General features: G+C 39.5%; 3 protein-coding genes across 3 annotated transcripts; 1 reads left to right on the top strand and 2 right to left on the bottom strand.

The window, feature by feature from the left end:
• Window positions 1-4058: 4058 nt before the first annotated feature.
• Window positions 4059-6970, bottom strand: LOC117486903 (laminin subunit alpha-2-like). Its single transcript, XM_034135493.1, has 4 exons — window positions 6688-6970; window positions 6426-6556; window positions 5828-6047; window positions 4059-4820 (listed from the first exon to the last, which is right to left on the bottom strand). Exons 1-4 carry the CDS (start codon window positions 6881-6883, stop codon window positions 4660-4662), a joined length of 708 nt encoding a protein of 235 aa, XP_033991384.1. The 5' UTR covers window positions 6884-6970; the 3' UTR covers window positions 4059-4659.
• Window positions 6929-9554, top strand: LOC117486904 (regulator of G-protein signaling 6-like). Its single transcript, XM_034135495.1, has 3 exons — window positions 6929-7102; window positions 7470-7523; window positions 8260-9554. The coding sequence occupies exons 1-3, from the start codon at window positions 6938-6940 to the stop codon at window positions 8308-8310; spliced, it is 270 nt and encodes an 89-aa protein (XP_033991386.1). The 5' UTR covers window positions 6929-6937; the 3' UTR covers window positions 8311-9554.
• Window positions 9555-13932: 4378 nt separating this feature from the next.
• Window positions 13933-16684, bottom strand: LOC117486908 (laminin subunit alpha-2-like). The gene is made up of 4 exons (XM_034135498.1): window positions 16551-16684; window positions 16288-16418; window positions 15690-15909; window positions 13933-14694 (listed from the first exon to the last, which is right to left on the bottom strand). Exons 1-4 carry the CDS (start codon window positions 16642-16644, stop codon window positions 14534-14536), a joined length of 606 nt encoding a protein of 201 aa, XP_033991389.1. The 5' UTR covers window positions 16645-16684; the 3' UTR covers window positions 13933-14533.
• Window positions 16685-16799: the final 115 nt, after the last annotated feature.

Genomic DNA, 16799 nt, shown 5'->3' on the forward strand with positions numbered 1-16799 from the left:
CATGATTTTTTAGACTTACTTTATTATAAATGGACATACTGTAAGATAAAATCAGCTTTAAACTTTTTTTTAAGGCCCTGTGGAGATATGTTCTGACATTTTCTGAAGAATGGCAAGCTATTACTTTTTAATAAATAGCAATTAGGTAGGAGAAACACCACTGAAATCCTTATAGAAGTAGTTGGTCTGAAGTTTTTGCTAATGTAAGATATTGGGAATGTTAATTGTCTTAAACTTCATTACGCAGCAGTGGTTGATCTAGTCAGAGCCTTTTGACAGCTTGTCTCTATCATAGTAGCTGTGAAGTAGCACCACCTGGTGGAGCTTGAGTAAAAAGCAGCAACAGGTTTGTTTTTCAAGCATCTCTTGAATCGTAATCTTTATCAAATCAGTCTTAAAACCACTTAACTTTAAAGACTACTCTCATCTTACTTTTAATCCTGCAAACTTCCCCTACTAGTCATATTCTGCAGTTTTAAAGAAGGGCAGGACAATATGTTTGATGCTATTAAAGGTGGGGTAGGTAAGTTTGAGAAACCGGCTCGAGATACACTTTGTGTTATATTCCATGGAATGCTCTTAACATCCCGATAGCAATGAATATCTTAAGTGCTTTGACAAAAACTCAATTAAAAAAAATGTCATCTGTGGAAGCCGTAGTACTGTAAAAAGTACGACCAATCATTTTAGCCGGACCGGCTAAAATAACTGGATGGATTTACCTACCCCACATTTAACCTGTTAAGCCCTAAGCCTGTTTTTCAGGTTTCAGGCTCGAAAATGCCACTAACACAACAAAGACTATATCTTCACTTCTAAAAGGGGTAAATTAATAATATTTTTTCTCAAAGCAAGGTTACATCTGTGAGTTGGATGTAGAAGTGTCAGAATCAATATAGATGTTTTTATTTTAAAATAAATTCATATGGAACATAGTAAAAACATGTAAATTCTATCTCCGCCTAAAAAAAACCCATTACTTATAGTGAAAACCACCCTTGAATGATGGGTTAGTAGACTAAAAGCTTTAGGAATCCAAACTATAACATAATAAGTACCCTGTATCAAGATTGATGCAAAACAAGTGACATTTGACCTTTTTAGAGAGGTTTAGAAAAATAAAGTCCAGGCGGACTCACCTCTGGGTAATTTGGGAACCATCAGTTCCATTTTCACTGTAAAAATCATTTTATTACTTTGAATTATCACTATAGGTATTCATTCCATCCAAATACAACTGTTGTAAAAAAAACAATTAAAAAACAAAAACATGCAAAATGAAGTTTGACTCCAATTGGAGCAGATTTATTTAAAACTTTACAATGTTACAACTTAGGCATGCCACTCCTCGTAACAATTTTTTTTGGAAGTGAAGCACAGAGGGACCTCACACTTCCTGCAGTACACAGCTGTCTTCACCTTCTTTTTGCCAGCATCATGGCAGTTCCTGCAGTTCTTCCTGATACTGACATCTTTCCCATAAAACTTGGGCCCGCATGGTGGTGGTGGGGGGCCGGGGGGGGATCGTGGGTGGAGGTGTTCCAAATTCCAACATTTCAGAAGCAAGCTGCTCCCTGAAAGTCTTCTGTGTGTGTGGCTTTGTCCCGCTGGGGTCACTCGTCATCTTGTGCAGCTCCTTGTGGAGAATGAAGCTGTTCATCACGGCAATGTCCACAAAATGGTAAAAAAAAGTCTTGTACCATTTCATCGTTTTGTGGAGAAGGCTGCGTTTTACACATTTATCTGATGCTTTTCCTTTTCCTGGCTGAGGAGCGGGAGCCCCACCTCGGCCACGCTTCCTTTGGTTTACAGATGCATCTGACGCTGCAGAAAGCTGGTAGAAACCAGACGATGGTAGCTTTGGAAGTGAGTGCTTTTTGGATGCAGGCTGAGTGGCCAATACTGGTGCAGATCTCTTTCTAGAAGTTGAGGAATGTGAGGGTGTGGCAGGTGTGGGCTGGGTGAAAGTAGGCAATGGTGAAGCCATTTCATCCTCATCTCCATCACTATGAAAACAAATGTGGAAAAACAAAGAGATTAGATTAATTCCTGTAATTCCTGTTTCCTTGGCGGTAAACATGCCATTTTGAGTGTGTGAATGCAATACATTAGTGACTATAGATGAACACTGGCCTATACTTTTAGTAAATGTAACAGACAAGAAACACTATTTGGTATTTTTGTAAATAATCCCTCTAACTCCTGCCAAACATGCCATTTTGAGTGTGTGAATGCAATACATTTAGTGCCTATAGATGAACACTGGCCTATACTTTTAGTAAATGTAACAGACAAGAAACACTATTTTTGTAAATAATCCCTCTTCCTGCCAAACATGCCATTTTGAGCGTACATTACATTTAGCAGACGCTTTTATTTACTATATGAATAATCGTACACCAAATAAATAAGTAATAGATAAAAACAGAGAGATTACATACCTTTCCCGTGGTGGAATTTCATCATCAGAGTCACAACGATCCGGGTTCCGTTCTGGCTGCAGGAAATCCTCGTCGTCTGACTCAGAATCAACGGGTAACATATCTGCATCGCTGTCAACATTAGTCACCATTTTCATTGCCTGTAAAGTAGTAAGCATCTCTTTCCTGCAAGCCATTATTTGACAAAAGTCAAAGTATAGAAAAAGTCCTAAACGCCAATCTTTTAATCTGCTCCGTTATCTGCTGTCCGCTCTGTGCGCTCTGGGTCCTGCTGCTGCAATTCCTGTTGAGTAACGGCGTAGAGTCTGCTGAGTAATGGGTGTGCCGCTGGCATTCACATTTAAATACTTTACGCAGGACCATATCTATTGAACCCATTGGTCGATTTGAGTGATTTACACCTTTTTCTTAACCATTAGATCCAATAGAATCCGATGGGCAGTTCCCAAATCCACGTAAACATTACCATTGCGGACGTAATAGAGAAGCAAACGAAGCATATCTGAAAGTAAGCCTTGACTGCAAAACTTTATACCCAGTTTATTGCCATAAATATGATGATGGATTATCAGTAAAACATTCTACGTGACACAGACACATTGGATTAACCTTGAGCGGCGTTTTTATTCCGTTGAACACAACTTTTGATCACAAATCAAAAAAGGTAAGATGTAATTATTGTAATATTTTTGAAACCGGATGTTGTTTACTTTCTCCTTTCTGGCTGAAAGCTCCGCAAATTCGGGGTCATACAGTGATGACACTACATGTATGGAATATGTGGAGTCTCAGCTTTAATCGGATATCTTGTTTGTGCAGTTACGATAAGTAATAAGGGCATTTTGAGAGTGAGGGCTGTGCAAAACTCCGTTAGCATTAGTTAGCATTTTTTTCGCAAAATTCAAAGGCTTGGTATTACTCTTGTGTTTCTTTTAGCTAAAAATGGTTCATATCTTCAGTTAGCTGAGATTCTTACCGTTAATCTGGTGCTACACATTAATAGTTTCATAAATGTTAAGAAGCCCTGAGACAGTGTCTCAAAAAAAAAAAGTGGGAGGGGTCCAATGGGGGGATCGCCGTGCTTAGAGGAAGGTTATATTTCAGAAACAGCTGCTGAAGTATTATTCAGCCACACCATGCAGAAAATCCACTGCCATTAGTGTCCTACAAAAACCTTGTACCTCCAAATGGGTACCTCAACATTTCAAGATCCAGCTTGTTTGACAATTCTCCATTATAGTTATTAAAGTCATTGATTAAGTATGGAATGTCAAAGGTATTTAAAGATATCTGAAAAGCAAGTTGACAAGAAGTCCAACTTTGTCTATTGTTTTGTAAGTGATAAGGTAATGACTTTACAATGTGGATTGAAAACATTTACAAATTCTCAGCGAACAAGGTTTATGAAGGACACACTTTTTTCATCCTTTCCAGAAAAGTCTATGTTACAAGGGTAAATATATATATTATATACTTTAACTAAAACAAATCTAATATTCTCCTAATCATACCACAAATATAATTAGCTTGAATACTGTGAGCACAGGTCTTAATACTATTATCTTTCTCTAAGTATACAGTTAATTAAGAAACACATGTTAAAACACTGAGACCTCAATGTGTAGCCATGATAAGATTTATTGTCCAGAGTCTTACAATGTACATTAAGTCAGGGTCTCTGAAAATGTAAGGGTTAACGTTTGGAGGGTGCTAAAACGTTGTTAAAAGTCTGTTACCTTCTTCAAAACTGCAGCAGGTAACTTGCAAAGAGGGCTTTACACACTGAAATAAAAACATTGTGAAGTGCAGGTTTAAAGGCTGAGGGCTGTTCTCATTTCTCTGATTGTGCATCCTTTTCTTGTGTCTTACTGAAGCAACAGGAAGCAAGGAAGAGACATGAGGAGATAGGAGTCGAGGCAACCAAAAAATAAGACATCTATGCTTTGGAGCAATCATTTTAGTCAATTAAATGTAACTGTAATCTGTCCATTGTCACGCCACTTTCTATGTCAAGGATTATGAAAGAATACACCTATCCATACTCTGCTCGAGACATCCTTCCTTCAAAAGTACACTGAGATACATTTCTGGGACAAAGGCAGGGCGATAGAGGAGACCAAACAAAGAAATGAGAAGAGTGGCAAGATTTGAACATGTGTAGCCCCTTGTAGGAGTGCTCTGTTGAGTGGACAACAAAGGGGAAGCTCTAAGGTAGCAGTTATGCAGCTGCAGCGGGACAGGAGAGAGGCTGCACTCCTTTAATCTCCAGAGCCTTGTTGAACTGCACCTCCATGGTCTTAGAAGCTTTGGTGATCTTCAGGTTCCTCATACAACCTCTGAAGGAAGTGCTGGTGGAGAGAGCCGCCTGCCGAACTCCACCTGAGAGAGAAAGAAAAACAGGACCTCTCACATATTTGTATTTAAAGGTCCCCTATTATACTGTTTTTCATCAATATATTATAGGTCTCAGATATATACAAACATGTCGCTGAAGTGTTTGGCTCCGAATACCAAACAGATCATTGCAGCATTACCCATAATCCCCTCTGTTTCAGCCCTGTTTCAAAAGTGCTGATTCTCTGTCTGTTACTTTAGATCAGGGGTGTCAAACTCAATTTCATCCCGGGCCACATCAGCATTATGGTTGCACTCAAAGGGCCGGTTGTAATTTGTATTATATATAAATATATGTAAATATATAATATATATTAAATAATGTATTATATTACATTGTTGGCCCTGGATTGGATTATTATCAGTTCTGGTAATATCTTCCTAAATAAGTACGTCTGAAAGCAGAACTCTAGGGCAAATAATTGAAAGCAAATATTCAACAATTACACCAATTGTATTGTATATTATATTCTTTGCAAGCTCTTGCGGGCCACATAAAATGAGGTCGCGGGCCGGATTTGGCCCCCGGGCCTTGAGTTTGACACCCCTGCTTTAGATGAAAATAAAGAGCCCCTCCCCACGCCCCTCTGAGAGATATTTGGTTACAAAGAACACAATGGTGCTCTAGGAGGAGATTCAGGTGATAAGGTGGGGGGGGTGTTACCTTGGTTGGTGATTGGCTAATGATTACTCAAGCCAAACAATCGTTATGACATCATAAAGTGGCCAAAATCTGATCAGCTCATTTTCAGACAGGTTTTTATATAAATGGATCAGGACAAAAAGTGAGAGAATCTTTTTTCCTGAAACTTTCAGAATCTCTTTACACAGAGGGGACACATGTTGATGTAGAAAAGACATGAAAAAGTGGATTTTGCATGATAGGTGACCTTTAAAGTTGCTCTTTGATCCACAAAATGTACTAATACTAATGTGTTTTCAATGTATACTAAGGTATAATACTGAGTATGTGAGTTAGAAAGCAGTCGTACCTGGATATCCTCCGACGTAGATGGGGTCGTTTGTGTCACACGTGTTGGAGCGAGCGTTGGGGCTCTCTGATTGGCTCTGCTTCTCGTCCACCACCAGCTCCACGCGGTGCCGCAGCTTCTTGGCAGTGACCGAGTGCCACTGGCCGTCGCAGAAGCCCTCGCCCTCAGGCACGTGCTCCGCTGTGATTCGTCCAGCTCCGTTGTCAACGTGGAAGAGCAGCTGGTGACAGGAAGGGGAAGAAATGCTTGTTTTAAACGATATTTTTGAGATGTTATGCATATGTATCTAAGTACATGTTTTGTTCAGTGATACTTTAAACAATTTAAAAAAACATATATTGTACCAAGCTATTGCTAGGACAAGCTCAGTCATTACTTCTAAAGTAGATTAAAGGAAAAATTCACCCTTCACACTTATTTGTTTTCTGGTTAAGATTGAGATGAGAAAGTAATACTTCTTGTATGATAGGTTGGACAGGACAGCTGTTTCCAGTTCTTTTGATCTATTATTTAACAGTCGCTTTTTCTTCTCAATTTCTAGTGGAAATTGAATAACAATTTCCCCAAATGTTGGATTCCTTTCGTCAATGTTACGTACCTTGCCCTCGACAATCTCTAGTCCCAGTCCATCGTTGGCTTGGTTACTGATGCCCAAAAGCACCCCAGTGGTTCTGCTGGTCCTGAACTCTAAGGCTATCGACACATCCAGACCCACTCTGTAGGAAGAGACTAGAGAGAGGGAAGGATGCATTAATGTTCACCTTTCATAACAAGAACATTACATTTTACCTGAGAAAAAGTAGAATCAGATTTTTGCTGAGGAACAAGTTTGCAAGCGACGTCTCAGTGTCTCCTCTCACCTGCTTTCAGGAAGCCAGTGCCTTCAAAGTAGGTGCCCGTCTCCGTAGCAACAAAGCATCTTCCCACCATGTGACTGGAGGAAGGCGTGGCCATGTCCAATTTAAAGTCCTCAATGACAGCCTCAGCGCGGCCTAGCAGAGAGACAAAGTAATCAGTTGAATACATTCCTGTCAGTGAGTTCCTAATTTGCCACATCACGTTCCTCCCTTAGTGACTGTCTCCTTACATTTTGCACGACACTGTTTCAGAATGATTTACAGAAGCCCTGGGAAGCATGTAACCCACGTGTCTCTTTCTCTTCCTGCCTCTTCTCTTTCCATTTCGGACCACATCTACAAACTGATGAAAAGTGACAGCTACACATGCTTCCTGCGCTCCAACGTGTACCAGGACCTGCTGATGGCAAAGAAGAAAGTAAGCATGTCTGTCTGTGTTTGTCCCACAGGTCAATCTCTCTGCACATCACTGATATACTCAATGTGTGATTACACACGGCAGGAAGTGAGGTCATATACCAGGCAGGTCGCTTTGTAAGGAGGCAGGAATGAGAGGTCTTTTTTTTTACGTTATTTATTGACTTGGTTTGTCCCTACATGAACGTTGCTCAAAATACTAACCCATGTTTTTACAGGCAGACGAGAATACACAAAATAAAAGAAACATGTCCTCTCTTAATCTGTAATAATGTGAACAAATCTGCTCAAGTGTGTGAGATTCATACGCTATTTAAACACTGAATTGTTGAACTGTTCCTCTTGTGATTTTTCTCTTGGACTCTCAGCCTGAAACGGAGCAGGGCCGACGCACCTCTCTGGAGAAGTTCACTCGCAGTGTGGTGAGTGTCCCTCTGCTTATAACTCTTCAACTGCCTTCATTCAATTACAAAGAGTTGTTTTTTTCAAAAGTCAGCAGATTGACATATTATAGCATTTCTGTTTTTTGCTATACAATGACTTTCTTTTCAATTTCTTTACATACTATTGACCTTTTCATGATATTTTGTAACAAACTGTACTATGACGTTTTACACATTTTTCGACATGCTATACTATGACTTTTTTAAGACAATTTTAAGACATGCTACACCATGACTGATTGACCTAACCATTTCAGACAAACTAGTTCATGACATTTATCATGATTTTTTGTGACGTAGTATACTATGAATTTTTTTTCAAATGTCTCAACATGCTATACTATGACGTTTTTTCTACGTACTATACAATGACTTTTTCATGATATCTTTTAACATGCTATACTATGACGTTTTTCAAAATGTTCATTATATTATATTTTTTCAACATCCTATATTATTACTTTTTCAGATTTTCCACATAGTACCACAATGCCTTTTTTAATTCTTTAACTTTTTCATGACTGCTCCACCGAGGCATTTTCGTGTGGTATCATTATGATGTACTTGTGGTACATCATATGTTGTCCACTTACCACCCAGCACCAAAGCTTTGATACATTTCTGCAGTCTTTCTTTTCTTTAACTTTTCCTCCCACACTGCTCTTAAGGTGACAGCTGTCCCCCTCCCTCCCTTTATCTCTCTGCCTCCCATCAGGGCAAGTCGCTGACGGGCAAACGGCTGACGGGCCTCATGCAGTCGTCCTGACCAGGCTTGGATGAAGAGTAGGAGGAACCGTACCCAGAAGAGCTGCTTGCCCCTGGGGAGCAGCTGGAAAAAGACCCTGGGGTGTTTGGGTGTGGCTTTGGGAGGCGGATGATGGCGCCAAAACGAGCCCAGACTGCCACCATGTTTGAAACTCACCTCAGATCTGTTGAAGAGGACTGACAGCATGCAATAAGTCACCAGACCTGACACCAGGACAGTGCTGTCACAGTGTAGAGGAAAAAACAATCTTCTTAGGAGCTTTCTACTCAAAAGCCTGCACCACGCCAGGCTTTGTTGTCACTCTTTGTTTTTCTGTACTATCTACACACATGTTGCTATATGGTGGCTGGAGAGGCTTTACTTTCAGTGATATAAACATGGAATGCAAATGAGACTTAGATTAATGCTGTAGCTAGCTGTTTTATCTCACGTCATTCCCTAGGATGATATAAGGGAAAGAGAGTGACGAAGTATACATATCCGCACTCTCGAGCTGAACTTCTGCTCATTCCACACATTGATGTTCAAACAGGTGGAGTAGGCAAATTAGCTTTTTGATCACTGTCCTTATGTGGGATGGCACAAGATTGAAAACGTGGTTTAGTCGGTTACAATGTGTGTTTACATGTCGTTCAAACTAATGCCTGTTTTCATGCTCATTACAGACAAAAACTACAGAACTTTATATTATTTCCTGTAAACACCTTGACCTGCTCTGGTACAGTAGGTTGTTCCTGGAAAGCAACCTATTTTCGTTTCACACCTATGACACACACAACATATTCTATATCTATTTCTTAGGTTATTTAACATATCTACAACAATTCTACTTTCATGTGTTATCACTGCCACTGTCATTTTGAACGAGAATGTCTTCAAAGCATTGTACAAACCACGCTGAACAAACAGAGGTGTGATCTTGTTTTCATCACAAGGTAAGAGCAGGTTGATCATATTATAAAAACATAGTGTGTAACTTTTAAATGAGCACGCTGATAGGCTTTAATCTTCTGAACATTCCACTTTAGGCGGCCACAACAAGGTTTATAGTGGACTGACCTCCAACCATCCTCACCTAATGTAAAGAGGACCATGATAATAAATGAGGAATGCACAATGAAGCTGGTCTGTTATTTCATGTTTTTCCATTTAATTCCTCCAGGAGCCTCAAAGGAATCACGAAAAGGAGCAAATAGTCGACTTTTGAACTGTGATCCATCTGACAGGTACTTCTTTCTTCTTGTAGTCATATAGCGCCCTCTTGTGCATCCCAGAAGTCAATACAGGAACATTTATTTTAGTGTTACAGGATATATGCAGGAATACTGAAACCCTGATCAAAATAATGTATTAAAAGGTTATTCTATACTATGACACTTTTCAGACATACTATATTATAACTGTTTTTCCAAATGTTCGACCTACATAATTATATATTTGTTCATGTTTTTAAGACTTTTTCAGTACACTATAACTTAGTATGACGTTTTTTTGAACTACTATATATTTATTTTTACATACTATAATATTTTTCGACATACTATTTCATGATTTTTTAGACTTACTTTATTATAAATGGACATACTGTAAGATAAAATCAGCTTTAAACTTTTTTTTAAGGCCCTGTGGAGATATGTTCTGACATTTTCTGAAGAATGGCAAGCTATTACTTTTTAATAAATAGCAATTAGGTAGGAGAAACACCACTGAAATCCTTATAGAAGTAGTTGGTCTGAAGTTTTTGCTAATGTAAGATATTGGGAATGTTAATTGTCTTAAACTTCATTACGCAGCAGTGGTTGATCTAGTCAGAGCCTTTTGACAGCTTGGAGGTGTCTCTATCATAGTAGCTGTGAAGTAGCACCACCTGGTGGAGCTTGAGTAAAAAGCAGCAACAGGTTTGTTTTTCAAGCATCTCTTGAATCGTAATCTTTATCAAATCAGTCTTAAAACCACTTAACTTTAAAGACTACTCTCATCTTACTTTTAATCCTGCAAACTTCCCCTACTAGTCATATTCTGCAGTTTTAAAGAAGGGCAGGACAATATGTTTGATGCTATTAAAGGTGGGGTAGGTAAGTTTGAGAAACCGGCTCGAGATACACTTTTTGTTATATTCCATGGAATGCTCTTAACATCCCGATAGCAATGAATATCTTAAGTGCTTTGACAAAAAATCCATTAAAAAAAATGTCATCTGTGGAAGCCGTAGTACTGTAAAAAGTACGACCAATCATTTTAGCCGGACCGGCTAAAATAACTGGATGGATTTACCTACCCCACATTTAACCTGTTAAGCCCTAAGCCTGTTTTTCAGGTTTCAGGCTCGAAAATGCCACTAACACAACAAAGACTATATCTTCATTTCTAAAAGGGGTAAATTAATAATATGTTTTCTCAAAGCAAGGTTACATCTGTGAGTTGGATGTAGAAGTGTCAGAATCAATATAGATGTTTTTATTTTAAAATAAATTCATATGGAACATAGTAAAAACATGTAAATTCTATCTCCGCCTAAAAAAAAACCCCATTACTTATAGTGAAAACCACCCTTGAATGATGGGTTAGTAGACTAAAAGCTTTAGGAATCCAAACTATAACATAATACGTACCCTGTATCAAGATTGATGCAAAACAAGTGACATTTGACCTTTTAGAGAGGTTTAGAAAAATAAAGTCCAGGCGGACTCACCTCTGGGTAATTTGGGAACCATCAGTTCCATTTTCACTGTAAAAATCATTTTATTACTTTGAATTATCACTATAGGTATTCATTCCATCCAAATACAACTGTTGTAAAAAAACCAATTAAAAAACAAAAACATGCAAAATGAAGTTTGACTCCAATTGGAGCAGATTTATTTAAAACTTTACAATGTTACAACTTAGGCATGCCACTCCTCGTAACATTTTTTTTTGGAAGTGAAGCACAGAGGGACCTCACACTTCCTGCAGTACACAGCTGTCTTCACCTTCTTTTTGCCAGCATCATGGCAGTTCCTGCAGTTCTTCCTGATACTGACATCTTTCCCATAAAACTTGGGCCCGCATGGTGGTGGTGGGGGGCCGGGGGGGGGATCGTGGGTGGAGGTGTTCCAAATTCCAACATTTCAGAAGCAAGCTGCTCCCTGAAAGTCTTCTGTGTGTGTGGCTTTGTCCCGTTGGGGTCACTCGTCATCTTGTGCAGCTCCTTGTGGAGAATGAAGCTGTTCATCACGGCAATGTCCACAAATGGTAAAAAAAAGTCTTGTACCATTTCATCGTTTTGTGGAGAAGGCTGCGTTTTACACATTTATCTGATGCTTTTCCTTTTCCTGGCTGAGGAGCGGGAGCCCCACCTCGGCCACGCTTCCTTTGGTTTACAGATGCATCTGACGCTGCAGAAAGCTGGTAGAAACCAGACGATGGTAGCTTTGGAAGTGAGTGCTTTTTGGATGCAGGCTGAGTGGCCAATACTGGTGCAGATCTCTTTCTAGAAGTTGAGGAATGTGAGGGTGTGGCAGGTGTGGGCTGGGTGAAAGTAGGCAATGGTGAAGCCATTTCATCCTCATCTCCATCACTATGAAAACAAATGTGGAAAAACAAAGAGATTAGATGAATTCCTGTAATTCCTGTTTCCTTGGCAGTAAACATGCCATTTTGAGTGTGTGAATGCAATACATTAGTGACTATATGAACACTGGCCTATACTTTTAGTAAATGTAACAGACAAGAAACACTATTTGGTATTTTTGTAAATAATCCCTCTAACTCCTGCCAAACATGCCATTTTGAGTGTGTGAATGCAATACATTTAGTGACTATAGATGAACACTGGCCTATACTTTTAGTAAATGTAACAGACAAGAAACACTATTTTTGTAAATAATCCCTCTTCCTGCCAAACATACCATTTTGAGCGTACATTACATTTAGCAGACGCTTTTATTTACTATATGAATAATCGTACACCAAATAAATAAGTAATAGATAAAAACAGAGAGATTACATACCTTTCCCGTGGTGGAATTTCATCATCAGAGTCACAACGCTCCGGGTTCCGTTCTGGCTGCAGGAAATCCTCGTCGTCTGACTCAGAATCAACGGGTAACATATCTGCATCGCTGTCAACATTAGTCACCATTTCCATTGCCTGTAAAGTAGTAAGCATCTCTTTCCTGCAAGCCATTATTTGACAAAAGTCAAAGTATAGAAAAAGTCCTAAACGCCAATCTTTTAATCTGCTCCGTTATCTGCTGTCCGCTCTGTGCGCTCTGGGTCCTGCTGCTGCTGCAATTCCTGTTGTTTACGTAGTAAACACGGCGTAGAGTCTGCTGAGTAATGGGTGTGCCGCTGGCATTCACAATTTATACTTTACGCAGGACCATATCTATTGAACCCATTGGTCGATTTGAGTGATTTACACCTTTTTCTTAACCATTAGATCCAATAGAATCCGATGGGCGGTTCCAAAATCCACGTAAACATTACCATTGCGGACGTAATAGAGAAGCAAACGAAGCATATCTGAAAGTAAGCCTTGACTGCAAAACTTTATACCCAGTTTATTGCCATAAATATGATGATGGATTATCAGTAAAACATTCTACGTGACACAGACACATTGGATTAACCTTGGGCGGCGTTTTTATTCCGTTGAACACAACTTTTGATCACAAATCAAAAAAGGTAAGATGTAATTATTGTAATATTTTTGAAACCGGATGTTGTTTACTTTCTCTTTTCTGGCTGAAAGCTCCGCAAATTCGGGGTCATACAGTGATGACACTACATGTATGGAATATGTGGAGTCTCAGCTTTAATCGGATATCTTGTTTGTGCAGTTACGATAAGTAATAAGGGCATTTTGAGAGTGAGGGCTGTGCAAAACTCCGTTAGCATTAGTTAGCATTTTTTCGCAAAATTCAAAGGCTTGGTATTACTCTTGTGTTTCTTTTAGCTAAAAATGGTTCATATCTTCAGTTAGCTGAGATTCTTACCGTTAATCTGGTGCTACACATTAATAGTTTCATAAATGTTAAGAAGCCCTGAGACAGTGTCTCAAAAAAAAAAAAAGTGGGAGGGGTCCAATGGGGGGATCGCCGTGCTTAGAGGAAGGTTATATTTCAGAAACAGCTGCTGAAGTATTATTCAGCCACACCATGCAGAAAATCCACTGCCATTAGTGTCCTACAACAACCTTGTACCTCCAAATGGGTACCTCAACATTTCAAGATCCAGCTTGTTTGACAATTCTCCATTATAGTTATTAAAGTCATTGATTAAGTATGGAATGTCAAAGGTATTTAAAGATATCTGAAAAGCAAGTTGACAAGAAGTCCAACTTTGTCTATTGTTTTGTAAGTGATAAGGTAATGACTTTACAATGTGGATTGAAAACATTTACAAATTCTCAGCGAACAAGGTTTATGAAGGAAACACTTTTTTCATCCTTTCCAGAAAAGTCTATGTTACAAGGGTAAATATATATATTATATACTTTAACTAAAACAAATCTAATATTCTCCTAATCATACCACAAATATAATTAGCTTGAATACTGTGAGCACAGGTCTTAATACTATTATCTTTCTCTAAGTATACAGTTAATTAAGAAACACATGTTAAAACACTGAGACCTCAATGTGTAGCCATGATAAGATTTATTGTCCAGAGTCTTACAATGTACATTAAGTCAGGGTCTCTGAAAATGTAAGGGTTAACGTTTGGAGGGTGCTAAAACGTTGTTAAAAGTCTGTTACCTTCTTCAAAACTGCACCAGGTAACTTGCAAAGAGGGCTTTACACACTGAAATAAAAACATTGTGAAGTGCAGGTTTAAAGGCTGAGGGCTGTTCTCATTTCTCTGATTGTGCATCCTTTTCTTGTGTCTTACTGAAGCAACAGGAAGCAAGGAAGAGACATGAGGAGATAGGAGTCGAGGCAACCAAAAAATAAGACATCTATGCTTTGGAGCAATCATTTTAGTCAATTAAATGTAACTGTAATCTGTCCATTGTCACGCCACTTTCTATGTCAATGATTATGAAAGAATACACCTATCCATACTCTGCTCGAGACATCCTTCCTTCAAAAGTACACTGAGATACATTTCTGGGTCAAAGGCAGGGCGATAGAGGAGACCAAACAAAGAAATGAGAAGAGCGGCAAGATTTGAACATGTGTAGCCCCTTGTAGGAGTGCTCTGTTGAGTGGACAACAAAGGGGAAGCTCTAAGGTAGCAGTTATGCAGCTGCAGCGGGACAGGAGAGAGGCTGCACTCCTTTAATCTCCAGAGCCTTGTTGAACTGCACCTCCATGGTCTTAGAAGCTTTGGTGATCTTCAGGTTCCTCATACAACCTCTGAAGGAAGTGCTGGTGGAGAGAGCCGCCTGCCGAACTCCACCTGAGAGAGAAAGAAAAACAGGACCTCTCACATATTTGTATTTAAAGGTCCCCTATTATACTGTTTTTCATCAATATATTATAGGTCTCAGATATATACAAACATGTCTCTGAAGTGTTTGGCTCCGAATACCAAACAGATCATTGCAGCATTACCCATAATCCCCTCTGTTTCAGCCCTGTTTCAAAAGTGCTGATTCTCTGTCTGTTACTTTAGATCAGGGGTGTCAAACTCAATTTCATCCCGGGCCACATCAGCATTATGGTTGCACTCAAAGGGCCGGTTGTAATTTGTATTATATATAAATATATGTAAATATATAATATATATTAAATAATGTATTATATTACATTGTTGGCCCTGGATTGGATTATTATCAGTTCTGGTAATATCTTCCTAAATAAGTACGTCTGAAAGCAGAACTCTAGGGCAAATAATTGAAAGCAAATATTCAACAATTACACCAATTGTATTGTATATTATATTCTTTGCAAGCTCTTGCGGGCCACATAAAATGAGGTCGCGGGCCGGATTTGGCCCCCGGGCCTTGAGTTTGACACCCCTGCTTTAGATGAAAATAAAGAGCCCCTCCCCGAGATATTTGGTTACAAAGAACACAATGGTGCTCTAGGAGGAGATTCAGGTGATAAGGTGGGGGGGGGTGTTACCTTGGTTGGTGATTGGCTAATGATTACTCAAGCCAAACAATCGTTATGACATCATAAAGTGGCCAAAATCTGATCAGCTCATTTTCAGACAGGTTTTTATATAAATGGATCAGGACAAAAAGTGAGAGAATCTTTTTTCCTGAAACTTTAAGAATCTCTTTACAGAGAGGGGACACATGTTGATGTAGAAAAGACATGAAAAAGTGGATTTTGCATAATAGGTGACCTTTAAAGTTGCTCTTTGATCCACAAAATGTACTAATACTAATGTGTTTCAATGTATACTAAGGTATAATACTGAGTATGTGAGTTAGAAAGCAGTCGTACCTGGATATCCTCCGACGTAGATGGGGTCGTTTGTGTCACACGTGTTGGAGCGAGCGTTGGGGCTCTCTGATTGGCTCTGCTTCTCGTCCACCACCAGCTCCATGCGGTGCCGCAGCTTCTTGGCAGTGACCGAGTGCCACTGGCCGTCGCAGAAGCCCTCGCCCTCAGGCACGTGCTCCGCTGTGATTCGTCCAGCTCCGTTGTCAACGTGGAAGAGCAGCTGGTGACAGGAAGGGGAAGAAATGCTTGTTTTAAACGATATTTTTGAGATGTTATGCATATGTATCTAAGTACATGTTTTGTTCAGTGATACTTTAAACAATTTAAAAAAACATATATTGTACCAAGCTATTGCTAGGACAAGCTCAGTCGTTACTTCTAAAGTAGATTAAAGGAATAATTCACCCTTCACACTTATTTGTTTTCTGGTTAAGATTGAGATGAGAAAGTAATACTTCTTGTATGATAGGTTGGACAGGACAGCTGTTTCCAGTTCTTTTGATCTATTATTTAACAGTCGCTTTTTCTTCTCAATTTCTAGTGGAAATTGAATAACAATTTCCCCAAATGTTGGATTCCTTTCGTCAATGTTACGTACCTTGCCCTCGACAATCTCTAGTCCCAGTCCATCGTTGGCTTGGTTACTGATGCCCAAAAGCACCCCATTGGTTCTGCTGGTCCTGAACTCTAAGGCTATCGACACATCCAGACCCACTCTGTAGGAAGAGACTAGAGAGAGGGAAGGATGCATTAATGTTCACCTTTCATAACAAGAACATTACATTTTACCTGAGAAAAAGTAGAATCAGATTTTTGCTGAGGGAACAAGTTTGCAAGCGACGTCTCAGTGTCTCCTCTCACCTGCTTTCAGGAAGCCAGTGCCTTCAAAGTAGGTGCCCGTCTCCGTAGCAACAAAGCATCTTCCCACCATGTGACTGGAGGAAGGCGTGGCCATGTCCAATTTAAAGTCCTCAATGACAGCCTCAGCGCGGCCTAGCAGAGAGACAAAGTAATCAGTTGAATACATTCCTGTCAGTGAGTTCCTAATTTGCCACATCACGTTCCTCCCTTAGTGACTGTCTCCTTACGTTTTGCACGACACTGTTTCAG

Source organism: Trematomus bernacchii, unplaced genomic scaffold, assembly GCF_902827165.1.
Source record: "Trematomus bernacchii unplaced genomic scaffold, fTreBer1.1, whole genome shotgun sequence".
Lineage (NCBI taxonomy): Eukaryota > Metazoa > Chordata > Actinopteri > Perciformes > Nototheniidae > Trematomus > Trematomus bernacchii.